This window comes from Muscardinus avellanarius (genome assembly GCF_963383645.1).
Source record: "Muscardinus avellanarius genome assembly, chromosome: 3".
In the NCBI taxonomy this organism is placed as follows: Eukaryota; Metazoa; Chordata; class Mammalia; order Rodentia; family Gliridae; genus Muscardinus; species Muscardinus avellanarius.
The window spans coordinates 101670388-101687700 of NC_137788.1; the positions used below are offsets into that span (position 1 = coordinate 101670388).

The window sequence follows — 17313 nt, forward strand, 5'->3', positions numbered from 1 at the left end:
CCCGGCTCAGCGAGCCCCGGTCCCCCGCCCCCAGCCCCGTCCCCAGCCCCGCCCCCAGCCCCAGCCCCGGCTCAGCGCCCCCGCCCCCAGCCCCAGCCCCGGCTCAGCGCCCCCGCCCCCAGCCCCAGCCCAGCCCCAGCCCGGGCTCAGCGCGCCCCGCCCCTGCCCCGGCCGGGGGCCGCGGGTTGTCTCCGCTGCAGGCCGGGGCCGGGGGCCGAAGGAAGAGTCGTCGGGAGCCGCCTGAACCGCGGAGGAGTGGGCGATGAGCCGGGCGAGCGGGACCCCGGACTCGGCCTCCGCCCACCTTCCAGCCCTCGGGCGGACAGGCGTCCGGAAAGTTGAGAGGCGTCGGGCGGCGTCGGGAAGGGCCGCTGCTGCCCTCCGGTGGCCGAGCCGGAGCCCTCGCCGAGCCCGCCCTGGAGACCTCGAGACGCCCGCTCTGTGCCCCTAGGACCCTCTGCGAGCGAGTGCAGCCCCGCATCGCCCCTAGCCTCAGGCAGGTCCTCCAGGACGTGCTGACCCGCGCCTCACAATTCCCTTCCTGCCGCCGCCTGGAATTTTCATGAGTCCAATTCCACCTACTCCAAGAGCACTCCTGGAAATGCTCCCGGATCCCCACCTGGGAATCCAGTTCCCACTCCTATTTTATTGTCCTCCCATAAGGATTGAGGTGTCGCATAGGGCATTTACCTGTGTGTAAACCCCCTTCCCTGCACAGCAGCTAAGAGCTGGAGGAAGGAGGGAGTCTACCAACAGTTTTAGAGCTCAACCTTTTAAATACCACAGACCTTAAGGAAACTGAATTTCAGAAAAGCGGCTTAGTAGTACAGGCTTGCGATTTGTGATAGCAAGAATTCATGGCTGGGCCTGTGTGACTCCAACACCCGCGCTGTCTTCCTGCCGCCTCCTGAGCTCCTCCGATTGCCCTCTCCACTCTAGCACAACAACAGGCGTTCAACTAATATTTACTGAACGAGTGAGTGCTAGAAGCCATGCAGCCTTTAGCGATCTGAAGTACAACAAACTCATATGATAAATGGAAACTGAGGTCCTCTGGCATCTTGATTCACTCAAACATTTGAGTGTAAAGTGAGAACTATGTGCTGAAGATTGATTTCTGCCTTCAAATAACTTAAAGAAAGGATGTAGGAATTTTAAAGATACCTAACATTTATTGAATCCTTATTGCAAGGACCAGGTCCTAGGTACACTAAATTCTCTGGTCCTTACACAACTTTAGGAGGTAGTACTGTTTTCTCAGAGAGGCTACAGAGGTGGTGTTGGGTCCTGCAGCAGAACTCAAACCCATGAACTCTAGAGCTCCTTTTGTGTGTGTGTATGGAACTGAGAGACATTCTACCTCTGAACTACACTCCTAGCCCTGTTTTATTTTTATTCTGACACTGGGCATTAAGTTGATTAGAGTCTCACTACTTGTTGTGGCTTGTCCTGGAGCCTGTGATCCTCCTGTCTCAGCCTCCCAAGGACTGGGATCACAGGCATGCACCACCATGCCTGGCTAGAGACCCTGCTTTTAACTGCCACACCCTATGAATTCCTCAGTTATAACCCTGGAGGTGATCACAGCAAGGGATATGCATGGACTGTAGGTGCTCAAGGTGAAGTGTAGTCGGAACTGCTACAAAGTTCTGGGAACCCCCAGAGGGTGGGGTTGGTGGTGGTGACAGAAGATGAGGCTAAAGAAGAAAACAGTAAGCCAGGCGTGGTAGCGCACACTTGTAACCCTAGAATGTGGGAGGCTGAGACAGGAGGATCACGGGTCACAGACAGCCTCAGCTACTTAGTGAGGCCCTTTGCAACTCAGTGAGACCCTGATTCAAAATAAAGAATAAAAAGTAGGGCTGAGGGTGTAGCTCAGAGGTAGAATGCCCCTGGGTTTCATCTCCAGTACTGAGAAGAAGAAGAGGAGGTGGAGGAGGAGGAAGAGGAGGGAAGAAGTAGAAGTAGACAGTAGCCAGATCATGAAGGTCCTTAAAGATCATGCCCAGGAACTCAATGTCACTTTTGTCCTAGATACAATAAGGAACCACTGAAATTGGGAAGCCTTAAAAATAAAGAACTAAGGTGGTGATAATGGGGTGGGAAGAGATAATTAATCAAGTATATACATGTACATATAATATACACACACACACACGTGTGTGTGTGTGTGTGTGTGTGTGTGTGTGTGTGTTACTAGAGATTGAACCCAGGGGCAGTCTACCTCAGAACTACACCCCCATCCCTACTTTTATTTTAAAGCAGGATATCACTAAGTCACCAAGGCTGACCGTGCACCTGGACTAATATATATATTTTTTAACCTTTTATTTAAACCTCATTTATTTATTTATTTATTTATTTTATTTTAACATGATTTTTTAATTTTTTTAATTTTTTATTTTTTTATTAATTTATTTTTTAAATTGGTGCATTGTAGTCATATATCAATCACATTGGAGTACAAGACATGAGAGGATATACAAGCACACATCATCCAATTAGCCCTCCTCCAGCCCCCATCCCATTCCCTCCCCCTCCCTCCATCCCACACTTCTTTGGTGATTTACTTTGATACATTTGTTTATGTACCTCCTGCGTTTTAAAGAGGCTCCATCCTCCAGTATTACATACCCTCTGATTGGTCACATTAGTTGCTTCACTATAGGGCCCTTTCTATAGCTCAACCTCTTCCTGTTGCCCTTTTCCTCCTAGTTATTGCTGATTAAGAGAAGCGTCTGATTTATATTTTCTGCGATATTTCTCTGTGCATGCTGCGTTGCAAGTACCAATCCCACTCTTGATGGTCCCAGTAGTGGCCTGGCTACTCAGTGGACTGATCCAGACCTCGCTGGCTCACGCAGCGGCCTTGCCTCATGGGAGGACCCAGTTCTGGTCTCGCTGGCCCCTGAACCGGTCAAACCCCTAAGCTGACTTTGGTCCCGACCTTGGAGGCCGCAGGAGTGAACTTGCCTCACGCCAGGCTCCGATGCTGGCCATTGGCCCCTGCACCGGCCTAACCCCTTGGCAGGATTCCAATCCTGGCCTCGGAGGCCCCAGCTCCAGCCTAGCCTCACGGCAGGCTCCAATGCCGACCTCGTTGGCCCCAGCACTGGCCTAACCCCTCGGCAGGTTCCGTTCCCGGGTTAGGAGGCCCCAGCACTGGCCATGTCTCACGGCAGGCTCCGATGCTGGCCTCGCCTCACGGCAGGCTCTGATGCCGGCCTCGCTGGCCCCAGCACCGGCCTAACCACTCGGCAGGCTCTTATCCTGGCCTCGGAGGCCCCAGTACCGGCCTTGCCTCAAGGCAGGCTGATGTCGGCCTCGGAGGCCCCAGCACCGGCCTTCCCTTACGGCAGGCTCAGATGCCGGCCTCGCTGGCACCAACACCGGCCTAACCCCTCGGCAGGCTCCGATCCCAGCCTTGGAGGCCCCAGCACTGGTCATACCTCATGGCAGGCTCCGATGCCGGCCTCGCTGGCCCCAGCACCGGCCTAACCCCTCGGCAGGCTCTTATCCTGACCTCGGAAGCCCCAATACCGGCCTTGTCTCATGGCAGGCTCTGATGCTGGCCTCGCTGGCCCCAGCACCGGCCTAACACCTCAGCAGGCTCCGGTCCCATCCTTGGAGGCCCCAGCACTGGCCTTGCCTCATGGCAGGCTCCGATGCCGGCCTCACTGGCCCCAGCACTGGCCTAACCCCTCGGCAGGCTATTATCCTGGCCTCGGAGGCCCCAGTACTGGCCTTGCCTCACGGCAGGCTCCGATGCCGGCCTCGCTGGCCCCAGCACCGGCCTAACCCCTCAGCAGGTTCCGGATCCAACCTTGGATGCCCCAGCACAAGCCTTGCCTCATGGCAGGCTCCAATGCCGGCCTTGCTGGCCCCAGCATCAGTCTAACCCCTCGGCAGGTTCCAATCCCGGCCACGGAGCCCTCAGTAGTGGCCTTGCCTCACAGCAAGCTCTGATGTCGGCCACTGGCCACGGCGCCCGCCTAACCCCTCAGCAGGTTCCGATCACTGTCTCTGTGGTTATTATTTCAAAGGTTCCAGGTGTAATGTATCAGATCTCTGCCTCCCCTGAGTATTGGCCACTGGCATTGCCACTGCCTCCACCGTTTCAAATCCTTCCCAGGCTCTTTTTCCACTCTGAATGTTGTCCAGTGTTCCTAAGCATGCGTGATGGTAGCATTCGACATTTGGTGTAATTTCTCAAAAAAAATAAAGTTGGTAAGATCCGGTTTCTGCTTCTCCTGAATACAAGTCTCCACCACCATCGCGGAGAACTCTTTCAACACTGCATTTCTCCTTGGTCTCCGCTAAACTCTCTCCTTGCAGGTGATGTCTGAGATTCTTAACAATATAGAGAAATAGCAGTCCTCTTTCACGGCGAATTTTTCCATAAGTTCCAGTGCATTTAGATAAGTTTTGTCTGCATCTCCAGTGTCCTGGCATCCATAACGGCTTTCTTACCTCCTCTCCGATATTTTTCTTTATCTTTTTCTGTTCTGGGCCCGGTTTCTCCAGGGGTCTGGCGTGCTACTCACAGTTCGGCCCGGGGCCCAGAGTCCCACGACCCGGGCCCCAGCTGGTGTGCCCCGCGCACGACCCCCGCCCAGAACCCAGCATCTTACTGGGCCCGGTTTCTCCAGGGGTCTGGACTAATATATTTTTTAAAACATATAATGATGATACAGTCATGCATCACTTAATGACAGAATTAATGACAAATACATCATTAGGCAGTTTTGTTGTGCAGAGTGTCTCTATACAAACTGACTATAGGAAGTATACCATCACATGACAGCTTATTGTCATTATGTAGCCCATGATGGTACTCAGTGATTGACTGAAGAGGAAGAAATAAAGGCCAGGGGTTACCAGCTCCAAGATTCCAAATGTAAGCAGCTGAGCCGGTGTCCATTGAGAAGATGAAACAGAAGAAGGAACATGTTTATGGAGGAAATCGTGAGTTCAGTTTGAGGTGTGATGAGCTAAAGAGCCAGTGGGCTTTCTAGGAGATGTTTGGGAGATGGTTGGGATGTGTGGTCTAAAGTTCAGGAAAGGTCTGGCTGGATTAACCAACTTGGAAGACATTAGCAGCTGATGAAGCCATGGATGTGGATGAGAACATTCACGGCGACTGTGGAATGGGAAGAGGGGATGGCAAAAGAGGGACCTGGGAGGAGAGCACATCTTTAGGACATTCCTGGTGGCCTTTCCAACACCCCACAGAGCCTTTCCTTACCTTTTGGTTTCTAATCAAAGCAAATAAAGACACACATCTTTATTCATCAGGTTTATTTGCCAATTACTATAATTCTGGGTCTAATAGACACCCCTTTGCCAGTCAAATTGTCACTGAGAAGGATCAAGGAGGCAAACTTGGAATTGGGGCTGGGAAAGGGGTAAGCTGGAGAAGCTGCGTGGTAGTGGGCGGGACGGAGCTGAGCCCCTCAGGAGTAACTGCCTGGCCCTCCCAGGGGGATGACGAAGACTGAGATGTCATCCCCGGAACCCAGCTTGTTGTTGGGGAGACGCCAGCCACGGTCCCGGGGGGTGCCCCGGGCCCCCAGTACCAGAGCTTGGGCCAGAGCTGTATACCTGCCAGGAGAACATGGCACATTCATGTGTATGGGAAGAGACACTCAGGCCCCCGTGTGGGTCCCCTGACATCACTCCCTTTGCCCTTCCCTCAACAGTGCCATCCCCTCACCACACTACGTAACCCCTACCTGCTGGGGTCATTGGGCTCATAGGCTGATAGCACCCTGTCCACAGTGGCAGCTACCTCGCGGTCACTGGTGACATCCCACAGACCATCTGTTCCCAGGACGAGCACATCATCTGGGCAGTGCTCATACTGTGTCAGGTCATATACTCGTACCTAGTGGGGAAGGAGGGCAGAGAGGACTGAGACATGGGGTGGGTTTGCTGGTCAGGAAGCTTGGAGATAAAGGGACCCTGGGTGGAAGCCACTGTGACATGCAGAGCATGGAGGGTTAGTAACCCCCCACCCATACAGCTCACCTCAGGGAAGCAGGAGAGGAAGGGCTTGATGGGCAAGGTAGAACTGCAGACCTTGAGGTTGTGGTCTCCCAAGCCCCGGGTCACCCCAATGGTGGCCATCACCCGGGCCTGAGGGAAATGAGGAGGGAGCTGTTATTTCCTTCTCTTCCAGACTCTCTGAAGCCATATAGCCCTCCCCTGCCTCCCCTCAGGTAGAACTTCCTCCCCCCTAGACATGTTATGGTGGGTCCTCCTGCCCTTTCCCACCTCTACCATGGAATTTACCTTTTTGCCCTCCCCACAGACCAGAGGAAACCTGAGATCTTCCAGCTCGATCTTTTTGTAGGCCCTGGGAAAGGGGGAGTAGAGGGGGCATCACCCAGGATCAAAGCCCCTCTCCCCTAGGAGGAGCACACCCTCACACAAACCCCTAAGAAGGGCCACATCCCCCAACTCCTGCCCATGAGGGACTGGCTGCATTGCCATGAGGGAAGTGTTACCAGCCCGTCATGTTCTGGTCCCGGTACAGCATCCTCTGCCCCAGCTCCTTGGGCTGAACTCTGCGGGGGAACTCGAGGTGAGTGAATTCACTGCCCAGCAGCTCTGGTTTCAGGAAGCCCTGGGTTGGGAATGGCCAGACAAAGGGCCAGGGGGCATTATGCTCACAGCATAACCTGGTACCATTTACACATGATGGAGACTAGAGTACACCTTTAAATACAGCTCATGTGCCACACATTATTTCTAACATTCACATAAATTAACTCATTTATTCCTCACAACAACCCACCAGGCCGGAACTGTCGATGCACAGACAGGTTAAGTAAATTGTCAGTGTCACACAATTAGCAAAGAACCCAAAGCAGGTTCAATCCTAGGCCACCCAGCTCCAGAGCCTATGTGTTTAAGCCCTTCAGGTAGTTACTGTTCCCTTCCCCCACCTCTGAGTCTACTTCTTCCTAGGCGGAGGCCACAGGGCCCACACCAGGCCAGCCCAGGCTCCTTCCTGCCCCAGCATCTCCCCAGCTCAGCCCTGTGGTACTACAGTTGCCTTCCCAGGGAACTCTCCATTGCGAGCTTTCTGTGTGCAGTGGTGGTGGTGGTTGGGGGGGGGGGGTTGAATTCTCAGGGACAGAGAGTTCAGACAGGCACAATAACCAATGAAGAACAGGGATGGGGAGTTTGGTTTCTACTTACTAGCAGCTGAAGACGCTGGCGCTCTGTCTCCGGGGTAAACTCCCGGGACATTGGAATGATTTCACCATTCCGGACAATGATGGCCCTGCCAGAAGCAGAAAACGCCTGGCTCACCTCAGCCCCCTTCATGGAGGGTTCCAGAGAGATTAGCCCCTTCCCATAATAACCCTTAGGAGTCCTCATTCAGGGCTCCCGCTTTCATCTCCTAGTAGATATTTTAGATCTTATATCTGTGATCCCCCTCACCAACCTCTTCCAGTCTTTGATTTTTAGCCCCCACCACCTCTCTCCTCCACACCCCCCATCCTTGTGTGTGGCCACTTGTAGCCACTTTCAAAACCGCCGCCTCCATACCTGCTATCACCTGCATTGGCCACATACACCTTGCCTAGCAGGTAGACAACAACCAGCGCACAGCAGCCCCCTTCCACGTGGTGGCCGTGCCGCTCCCGAGCCATCTGCTCATCCTGCCAAGTGAGCCAGGGTCAAAGGGGATAAAAGAAAAGCTTTCAGAGCTTGTAATCCCAGCACTTGGGAGGCTGAGACAGGAGGATGGCAGTTCGAGGACAGCTTCTGCTACTACTTAGTGAGGCCCTTTGCAACTCAGTGAGTGAGACCCTGTTTCAAAATAAAGAATAAAAAATAGGGTTGGGGCATAGGTTCCATCCCCAGTACTGCAAAAAAAGAAAAAGAAGGAAAGAAGGAAGGCAGGCAGGCAGGCAGGCAAGCTTTCAGGCAGTCACCCTCCCCATTCCCATCTGCAGAAATCACCTGCTCCAGCCAGACCACATTGGAGGAGAGGAGGGTAACTGTTCCTTCCCCCTCCCCTCAGAACCAAGCTCTGCTCAGTCTCAGGGTCACTCCCTCAGTCCACCTGACTCCCACACAGTGTTGAGCAGGTTGCTTCGCAAGCCTTGGCCCAGGTCACTCACCATGAGCTGGAAGGCATTCTCAATGGCCCCTACTACCAGGCCATCATGGGTCACTTCCTTCTGTGAAGACCAGCAGGACTGAGGACTGACCAAGTGAGCGGGATCGCAGGAACCCGGGCTCTCCGGGGTGGATGGGAGGCAAAGGGGAGGTGGCGAGGGGCCCTGGAGTATTTCTACTAGGTCCTTTAGCTGCTCCCGAATATGGCGGTGCAGGAGCCGAGAGGCCATTTCGGCAGCTCCACCCCCGGCATGCCCATCAAACAGGCCCCAGTAGTGGAAGCAGAGTCCCTGGTGGATGAAAAGTTGAAGATAAGTGACTGTGTGTGTGTGTGTGTGTGTGTGTGTGTGTGTGTGTGTGTTCAGGGAGAAGAACAAGGCTATAGGCCTCCATATAAGCATCAGAGAAGGGAGATCTGAGCTCAGTATTACAGGCAAATTAGATCCATTCACTTATTCACCTAAGCTGCACTGTGTCAAGAGAAAGGCATGCCTCAAAAAAGCCAAAATCAGAGGATAAAAGATGCAAAAATTAGCAATCAGCACCTCTGGTCAAATCATACATAAGTTCACATTCATATGACATGGTAGAATCTGATGAGTACCAATGCCGGGTGAGAGTTCTATGGCACAGGCAGAAAGGGCAGGAATGAGGAGGCCGCTGTTAGGTCTCCAATATAAAACCAGAGGCCTGGAACCCGAGGGCCCGGTGTCACAGTGTCTCTGGAGTAGAGGAAAGGGGGCGAGGGCTTACCTGGCCATGGCTAAGCTCCCTAAGGGCCCCTGGACCACTTCTCCGGCCTTCCACATACACCACCTCACAGCAGGCCTGGTCCTCATTGTGCCGGCTCTTGCCGGCATTGATGACCCTGTCAAGCCAGAGTGAGCACATCAGGCTGGACACCAGACCAGGTCCTGGAATAACCCCCACCTTACACACACACACACACAAACACACACACACACTCTCCCCTGCCTGCCGGTCAAGCTGAGAAAGGTCACAGCCAACCTGGGATTCAGGCCAGAGAGAAAGGAGGGCCAGCAAGAAACATTGTCTGGGTGGTAGGCCCTCATGGGCAGCAACACCTGCCTGCCTCAGTTCCCCCATCCTTGGCAGAGCAGGCTTCCCCAGCCCCAGGGGTGCTGCTGGGGGAGGGGCCGGTAGGGGTAGAAGTGGGACTTTCCTGCTAGCCAACATGCTATAGCCCACCTCCAACCTCAGTCACCTCTCCCAGCACTTTGTCCCCAGTACCCCACACCCGCCCGCCCCCACTCTAAAACCATCCTGCAAAAGTCGCTGCCCCTTTGGCAGGGAGGAAGTGCTCCAGCTCAGATGTGGAAAGAGGAATTGAAACAGAGTAGGAGACTAGGCCCACCTGGACTGGGCAGGAGCCACATAACCACAGACTCCTCCCACAGGAGAAGCTAAAGGAGGCACAGCCACCTCCCTCAGTGACCTCGGTGTCCCCATCTCCCTCAGAGATTGGCTTTCCTGGCAGATGCATTAAAAATACACGCAGCCTGGGAGCGCTCTGGCCGCCTGAGCTGGAGGAGGGTCTATTTCCTCGCCGGCCAGCGTGAGTCCCTGGTCAGAGGGGCGCCCAAAGGATACCCTGTCACTGCCTTGGGCGGCCCCCGCCCCCGCCCCGGGAAGCCGGCCGCCTTCTGGTGTCGCGGGCTATTTCTGGGTGTGGAGGGGGAGGGGAATGGTAAGAGAGACAGGGAACTGGGGCGCTGGGGCCGGGAGGCTGGTGAGTGAGTCTCCAACCTCTTTCTCCCTGTTAGGAGGCACCCCGTTCCTTCTTCAAACACCTCCCGTCCCTTAGCCTTTAAACTGCCGGGGCGCGACCCAGACCGGTCCAACTCATCCTTGGCGGGGCCCCACACCTTCCCGGGCTCTGGGGGAGAATCTCGTCGCCCTTTGGCGACGAGGGTGAGGGTGGTCAACAAACTGCAAGGTCCCGAAGAAGGAGACTGAGGCTGCACCCGACTGAGAGGGCCGGGAGGGGGTGCGGCCCAAAGCCCGGAGGATGGCAAAGGTCCTAGGAAAAGGGGGTTCCTGGCTCCGAGCGCGACGCGGGGACGCATCCCAGGGCAGGGATGCGGGGCTGGGGAGGGGTGGGAGTCCCATTCTGGTTTGGGTGCCCCGGGGGGCGCTCACTCGGCATAGCCCGTGTTCCAGGGCAAGCGGCGGCCCCGGTCCGGGGGGCTCTGCACAGCCCGTCCCGCGTGGTCGTCGGCGCGGCGCAGCCCCCCGGGGCTCAGCTGCAGAAAGGTCGGTCTGGAGAAGCTCGCTCGAGCCTCTCCGGGCTTCGCGGACGCCCCGCTCCCGCTCGCGCTCCCGGGCCGGGCCGGAGGGCTCTTGGGCGCTTCCGCGGCTGCCGCGGGAGGGGCGGAGGTGTCGTCGGGCAGGTCCGGGGATTTGGGGCGCGGCGGCGGAGCGCCCCCGGAGCTCACCAGGTGCGCCACCGCCGAGCGCACCCGGTTGAGCATGCTGCTCCCCGCCCCGCCCTCGGCGCGGCCCCGCCCCCGCCAGGCCCCGCCCCTCCCGCCAGGCCCCGCCCCCAGGCCCGGTGGGCGGAGCTCGCTCGGGGCCGCGGCTCCCCCCGCCCGTGCCGGCCTCGTCCCCGCGCTTTCCGGCTTCTCCCGGCCCGGGTTTCTCGGGGGAAGAAGGGTCTGTTGTGGAAACGCGGCGGAGAGAAGAAAAGCATGTATTTGAGCCCGGCCGGGCTAGACTTCAGCTGGAACTCCACCTTTGTGACGTGGGCGGAGGCGCTCTCCGCGCGGGGTCGGGGCTGCTGACGGCGAAGCGGCCGCTCGGGGGCGCTGGGCGTGAAGACCCCCGGGCGGGCTGCCGCGGCGGGAGCGGGAGAGGGGAGCCGGGCGCGGGCGGTGGGGCCGGCGGGGCGCAGCCACCCTCGGGATCAGGGGGCGTGGGACAGTGCTGGGCCCCATCCGAGAGAGCGGTCGCCGCGCATCTCCCACTTTCTCGGAACTTTCCTCCCTCTCCGCACTTAGACCTCCCCGATCAGTTAGTAAAGATAATAAGTAACTACTATTTACTGAGGACTTACGGAACATTAGGCCATTTACACGGCACATGCTATACCTTAGGTCACTTAATTGCACAGCAACCCTTCAAGGCGGGATTCATTCATTCATTCATTCATTCATTGTGGTACTGGGGATTGAACACAGGGCATTCTACCTCTGGGCCCCATTTTATACTCCCAGCATTATTATTATTATTATTATTATTATTATTATTATTATTAAACAGGGTCTCTCTAAATTGCTGAAACTGGTCTTAAACCTTCCATCTTCCTGTCTCAGCCTCCCAAGTACTGGGATTACAGGTGCACCAACCATGCCCGGCGACAAGTTGGGGTACGCATGCCCATTTTACAGATGAAGTGCGACTGGATACCCCTATCATTTTATATGACTTGCCTCAAGAGGTCACATAGCCATTGAGACCCATATTAGTTCCCCCTGACACCCAAATGCAGCTCTGACTTAAGAACCAAGTTGATTTTTCTGATCAGGAAGAAAGGGTTAGGAAGGAGCTGTCCCGGGATGCTGAGTGAGTTCTTCAGATGCCGCCAGGGGGAGACAGAGCCAGACTGAGCTCTTCCATAAGCGGAGGAAAATCCCACTTGCTGGAAGCCTGGGACTGGACCCGGTGTTCTGCCTTCTCCCCTCTGGGAAAGGAGTCACTGATTTGACAGAGTTCTGTCCCAAAATAAAGTTAAGGGAGGTTAATCACTAGGTCTCCAGAAGGATTCCCCCTCAAACACAGTTCAAAAGTGGTCAGGGCACATGGGGGTAGCCATTCAGGGACTACTGGCATCCAGTTCATGGTGAGGGCTCCATCTTGGACTCTGTCCACTGCGTGCTTTCTGATTACTCCCCACTCTGGTCCTCAGGCTATACTGCCCCCCAGAAGGAGTGGCTTTCCTGGCAGCTTCCAAATAATAAGCTCACAATGATCATTCAGGCGGGTAGATTTGATGTAAACAAGCCTGAGCATTGGGCAGAAGGAGCCAGAAAAACGGAGGCAAAAGAGGGGGAAAACCAGACCCAAAGATGTGCCCAGCAGCAAAGGCAGACGGGGCAAGAACCGCTGCTGCTATAGGTGTTTCCCTCCTGTTGGAGAAACACTGGAGCCAGCCATTTGATAAATGGCTTAACATCAGTGGCAAGCCAAAGGCGGAAGAAATATGACTCCTGGCTATTTTTATTATTCAGTGTTTCTGGGACTGTTTACTTACCACTTCTCAGCGTCACCTGGATCCCTGTGCCATGTTCTTCACAGCACCCATGGTGTGGCTTCAAAAGTGGGTCACAGACCCACCCAGGATCCAGATCCTCCCTGGGTCTGGCCCCAGAGGATCATCAGGGAAGTCGTCAGTTTCCTTGGACACCAGAACAGCCCCTTCCACCCTGCCCAGCCCCGCCCTAGGGCTGTCATCTTCCTGGGCCCCTTGGCTCTTCCGGGTACCATCATGACTCATCCTCAGGCTGTCCCAGCCCTGGAGAGGAGGTCATCACCTCTAGCCACCCCCCAGTGGCAGAGGGAGGGCCCTCACAGGTTAGGAAGACGCAGACTTATGTGATGCTTTTCTCACCTCAGAGATGACAAAACTCTGGGGAGTGGCTAGCTCAGGCTGGAGAGCACAAGGCTGGAGCCAGGGGGAGAAGTGGACAGCTCAAGCCAGGTCCCTTATCCCAGGCCCCACGAGGAGCCTCTTGGTCCACAACTGGCTGATTTTACTATTCAGAGTCTCTGGGACCCTTTCCTTACCACTCCATTCCCCTTGCCTCTTCCCCCCACATTACCCCAGCCTCAGTGACCTTTTACACTAAGAGGTGTGTTCCCCTGTGAAGTGACAGTTCACAAGACACCTCTGCCCCTCATTTGTTTAATACTTTCATACCTAAATGTAACCACATAAGGAATTATACAAATGAAGTTATATTTTTTACGTACAAATTTTTTTTTGGTGGTACTGGGGGTGGAACTCAGGGGCTTTTCTACCTCCGGGCTATACTCCCAGACCTGTTTTATACTTTATTTGGAAATGGTCTCACTAAGTTGCTGAGAGCCTCACTAAGTAGCTGAGGCTGGCTTCCAACCTGTGTGATCCTCCTGTCTCAGCCTCCCAAGACCTGGCATTACAAGTGTGCGCCACCACACCTGGCTCAAGTTATAATTTTTTAATGAAGAAACAGGGTCTCAGAGTTGGGTTTCCAAGTTGGGATTCATACCTATTCATACCCATGATCCACAGGGACCACTCACCAGCCTCCTGCTGCCTCCCGCCTGGCACCGAGGGCACCATCCCTGGGGTAGGAAGATTTACTATTCCTCCAAATACCAGTCTAGGAGAGCACTGTGGAGAGAACTTTGTGCATCCATGGGAACGTTCTATCTATATCTGCGCTGTCCAATAAAATCCTCCCTAGTTCCCTGTGGCTACTGGGCACTTTAAATAGCACCTGAGTGCTACTGAAGAACTGGATTTTGTTTTATTAATTGAGTTCACATTTAAGTGTAAATATTGTGCAGCCAGTGGCTACTGAATTGGACAATTCAGTTCTAGAATCTTCAAAATTCAAAACCCCGGCAGGTCTGGGCAATGACTCCTCACTCCTAGCTCCCGTTTAGCCCTCCCTTCCCACCACCATCTAGCAGCTGCCTCCTTCCCTGAGGAGGGAGAATAGGGGCCAGAAGATCTGCAGGGTTTTTGTTTGTGTTTTTTCTGTCTGTGTGTGTTTGGTGAGGGGTGCCGGGGATTGAAAACATCGGCATACTACCTCTGAGCTATATCCCGGCCCAGCTCTTTTATTTTGAAAGAGTCTCGCTAAGTTTCTGAGGCTGGCCTTGATCTTGTGATCCTCGATCCTCCTGTCTCAGTTTCTAGGGATAAAGGCGTGCACCTCCATGCCCCACTGACCTGCAGGGTTTTTTGTTTTTGTTTTTGTTTTTTTTGTTTTTTGTTTTTGGTCCTGAGGATGGAACCCAAGGAAACAGGGTCTCACTAAGTTGCTGAAAGCCCCACTAAGTAGCTGAGGCTGGCTTCGAACCTGTGCGATCCTCCTGTCTCAGCCTCCCAAGTGCTGGGATTACAAGCGTGCGCCACCACGCCCGGCTTGACCTGCAGGGTTTTGAAGGACCTCCTTCTGTCGTCCTAGGCCGCATCTGCGTCTGTCCATCCAGAGCGAACCTGCGGGGGCCCGAGGGGCGCTCTTCTCTTGCCGCGAGCCACCAGGGGCCGCTGCCTACTGGCTGTGCCCGCCAGCCCCGCCGAGCGCCCTGTTTTGTCCCGAAAGAGGCGGTGGCGCTCGCCGGGAGCTGGAGGAGCTGGGGCGGACCCCGGCGGGCGCTGAGGCGGCGCGCTCCTGCTGTCCGTCGTCCTTGCGGAGGACCTGTCTGAGCCCGCTGCTGGCGAGGCCGAGCGGAGAGTGCCTGGTGCCCAGAGCCCCTCCCTCCGTGCTTGGCCAGGGCCCCGCGTCTGGAAGCCCAGCAACTTGGCGACGCACTGGGACAGAGCTCCGGACTAGACAGCATCCACGCTGGCCACGCCCGCCAGGAGCCGGCCGAGTCCTGAGCTCAGAGGCAGGGAGGACCTCAGGCCAGCAGGTTGGACCAGTGGGCGCCGCTGCGGGCAGGTAGGTCCCAGGTGCGGAGGCTCAGAATCCGGAGGACTGACGGGGCGCCTGAAGGGGAGAGAAGAGTGGGAGAGGCTGAAGCTTCTCATCCTGAACCCCTGGCTGGCACGCAGGAGGTTCCGCAGCCTCACCAGAGCTTGGGTTGGGAACTGAGGGCGACAGGCTGGGAAACTGAGGCAGAACGTGGCAGCCAAAATCAAATCCCAGAAGCCTCTTTCTCCTTTGCCCTTTGAGGGAGGAAACAATGCCAGAGATTGTGGGCTTGGATCCCCTCCCCCGTGCGGTTTTGGGCTCTGGGGTTCAAAGGAGAGAGGGGTGAGTGGGCTTGGTGGGTGTGGCAGCTGGGAGAGAAACAGGCTGGTTGGGAGAAGGTAGAGCTACTGTTGTAAAATCAAAGTGAGGTTTACAGCTGGCCACAGTGGCACATGCCTGTGCTCCTAGTACTCGAGATACAGAGACAGGAGGATTACAGGTTCAAGGCCAGCCTCAGCAGCTCAGCGAGGCCCTCAGCAACTTAGACTTTTTATTTCTGTTTGAAATAAAAAAATAAAATTGGGTTGGAGGTGTAGCTCCGAGGTAGAATGCCCTTATGGATTCAACCTCCAATAATAAAATAATAATAATAATAATAATAATAATAATAATAATAATAAATAAGGTGAGGTTTACTGATGGGGAGTTGCTAGGAGAGGAGAGATCTGCTTAGAAAAGAAGTACCCCTAGATGGGTGGAGGCTGTGTGCTGTGAGGCTCACCCATCCCCAGGGCATCAGCACTACCTCACCCCTCCACCCTCACTTCCCCCTCTAGGCCCCATCCTTGCTGGGTGCTAGGATGCAGGTTCTCTGTCCTGCCCTGGGCCTCACCACCCTCCATGTGTCAGTCCACCTCCCTTTGGAGGCTGAGGGAAGAGGCCCGAGGAAGGATGGAGAAGCTGTTGATGGCCTCTGAGGCGCAGGCCCCCTTCTACCTGTGGAGTGGAAGTGCTGGTGACAGTTGCAGAACTGAGCCAAGCCCATGTGAGTCCAGGAAGCCAGCACGGCAGGGAGGCTGGAGGTGGAGGCAGAGGACTGGGGCCTCAGAACCTTCCCCAGGGGTCTCTCCCAGCGGGAATCTCTGTCCCAAGACCAGAAAGATAGCAGCGCTGATTCTAAAGACTCCTCCTACCTCTGCTTCACTCTAGGAACAGAGAATCTTCCCAGCTACTCGTCCTGGTCTTACTCCTTCCCATGTCCTCAGACTCTGCCAGGGTCCTGCACATTCCCAGGGCACAGGGAGGCTCTGTCCTCCCTGGAACAGCTTCAGTGGACCCTGCCTCAGTGCCCGGCCCACTCCCTTCCCTTTCAAGCTTTTCTTGACTCCACAGGGGCCGTCTTTCACAGTACCTCCAAATCCTTCCTACAGGTGGAGTGAGTCTGAGGCCAGCACATGAACGAACCAAAGCCACAGAGCCTCCAAAAGGTGAGGGATGCGCTGGAGACAGGAGGTGGGGAGGGGAGAGATGGTGCCTCCTGTCCGGGGCAGCAGCCTGGCGCCGGGCACTGAGGGAGCTGGCAGAGCGGCGGAGGCCAGACCCTGAGCCCGAGGCCCTGTGCCTCCTGGGGCTGCCCTTGCTCCAGCTGTTTTGTGCCCTGCTTCCTCTGGGATGCTTTGTTTCTAGCCCACCCTCTTGGCTAGATTCAGAAGCTGGTACCATCAAGGAATGAGGAGGAGAAGGAAAAAGAGCAGAAGTAAGAGGGGGCAGTGGGCATGGGGCAGGCTGCTGGGCTCTGGCCCCTGCCGCCCAGGTGCTGCCTGGCCTCGGACACATCATCTGACTTTTGTTAGCCCCTGCATCACTTCTTTCTCTTTCTCTTTAAATTTTGTTTAAATTAACTGACTTCTTTTTTCTCATGGTTGGAAACTCAAAAAGTAAAACAGAATTGGGGAAAAAAATAAGTCTCCCTTCTACCTCCATTTCCCAGCCAATGAGCATTTTTACTTTTTTTTTCTTTCTTTTGCGCCCCTGGGAATTGAACTCAGGGGCTCTCTATTACTGAGCTATAGCCCCAGCCCCCACCTTTTTGTGCTACTGGGGATTGAACCCAGGAGCCTTCTACCTCTGAGCTATTACACCCCAGCCCTTTTTGTTTTTTGTTTTTGAACAAAAATAGGTTTCACTAGTTGCTGAGGCTGTCCTTGAACCTGTGATCCTTCTGTCTCAGCCTCTCAGGTACTGGGAGTATAAGCATATGCCACCACGCCTGGCTTTCCAGCCCTTTTCATTTTTTATTTTGAAACAGGGTCTCACTAAATTGCCCAGGCTGGCCTCAAATGAGATTCACCTCCCTTGGCCTCCCAAGAATGCACCACTGTATCTGGCCCAGTTTCCTCCTCCTCTTCTTTTTCTTCTTTCTCTTCTTTCTTTCTGCCCTGTTCATTATTTTTTAAAAATGTATTATCCTCTTTTTTTTTTTTTTTTGCAGAACTGGGGATTGATTGAACCTAGGAGCATTCTACCTTTGAGGTAC

The 17313-nt window shown here is 54.9% G+C and overlaps 1 protein-coding gene across 1 annotated transcript; it reads right to left on the bottom strand.

Moving 5' to 3' along the window:
- Positions 1 to 5453: 5453 nt before the first annotated feature.
- Positions 5454 to 10625, bottom strand: PPM1J (protein phosphatase, Mg2+/Mn2+ dependent 1J; the record flags this gene model as incomplete). The annotated part of the gene is made up of 10 exons (XM_080691799.1): positions 5454 to 5601; positions 5733 to 5884; positions 6028 to 6135; positions 6292 to 6355; positions 6507 to 6625; positions 7204 to 7288; positions 7558 to 7670; positions 8136 to 8423; positions 8887 to 9001; positions 10294 to 10625. The coding sequence occupies 10 exons, from the start codon at positions 10623 to 10625 to the stop codon at positions 5454 to 5456; spliced, it is 1524 nt and encodes a 507-aa protein (XP_080547925.1).
- Positions 10626 to 17313: the final 6688 nt, after the last annotated feature.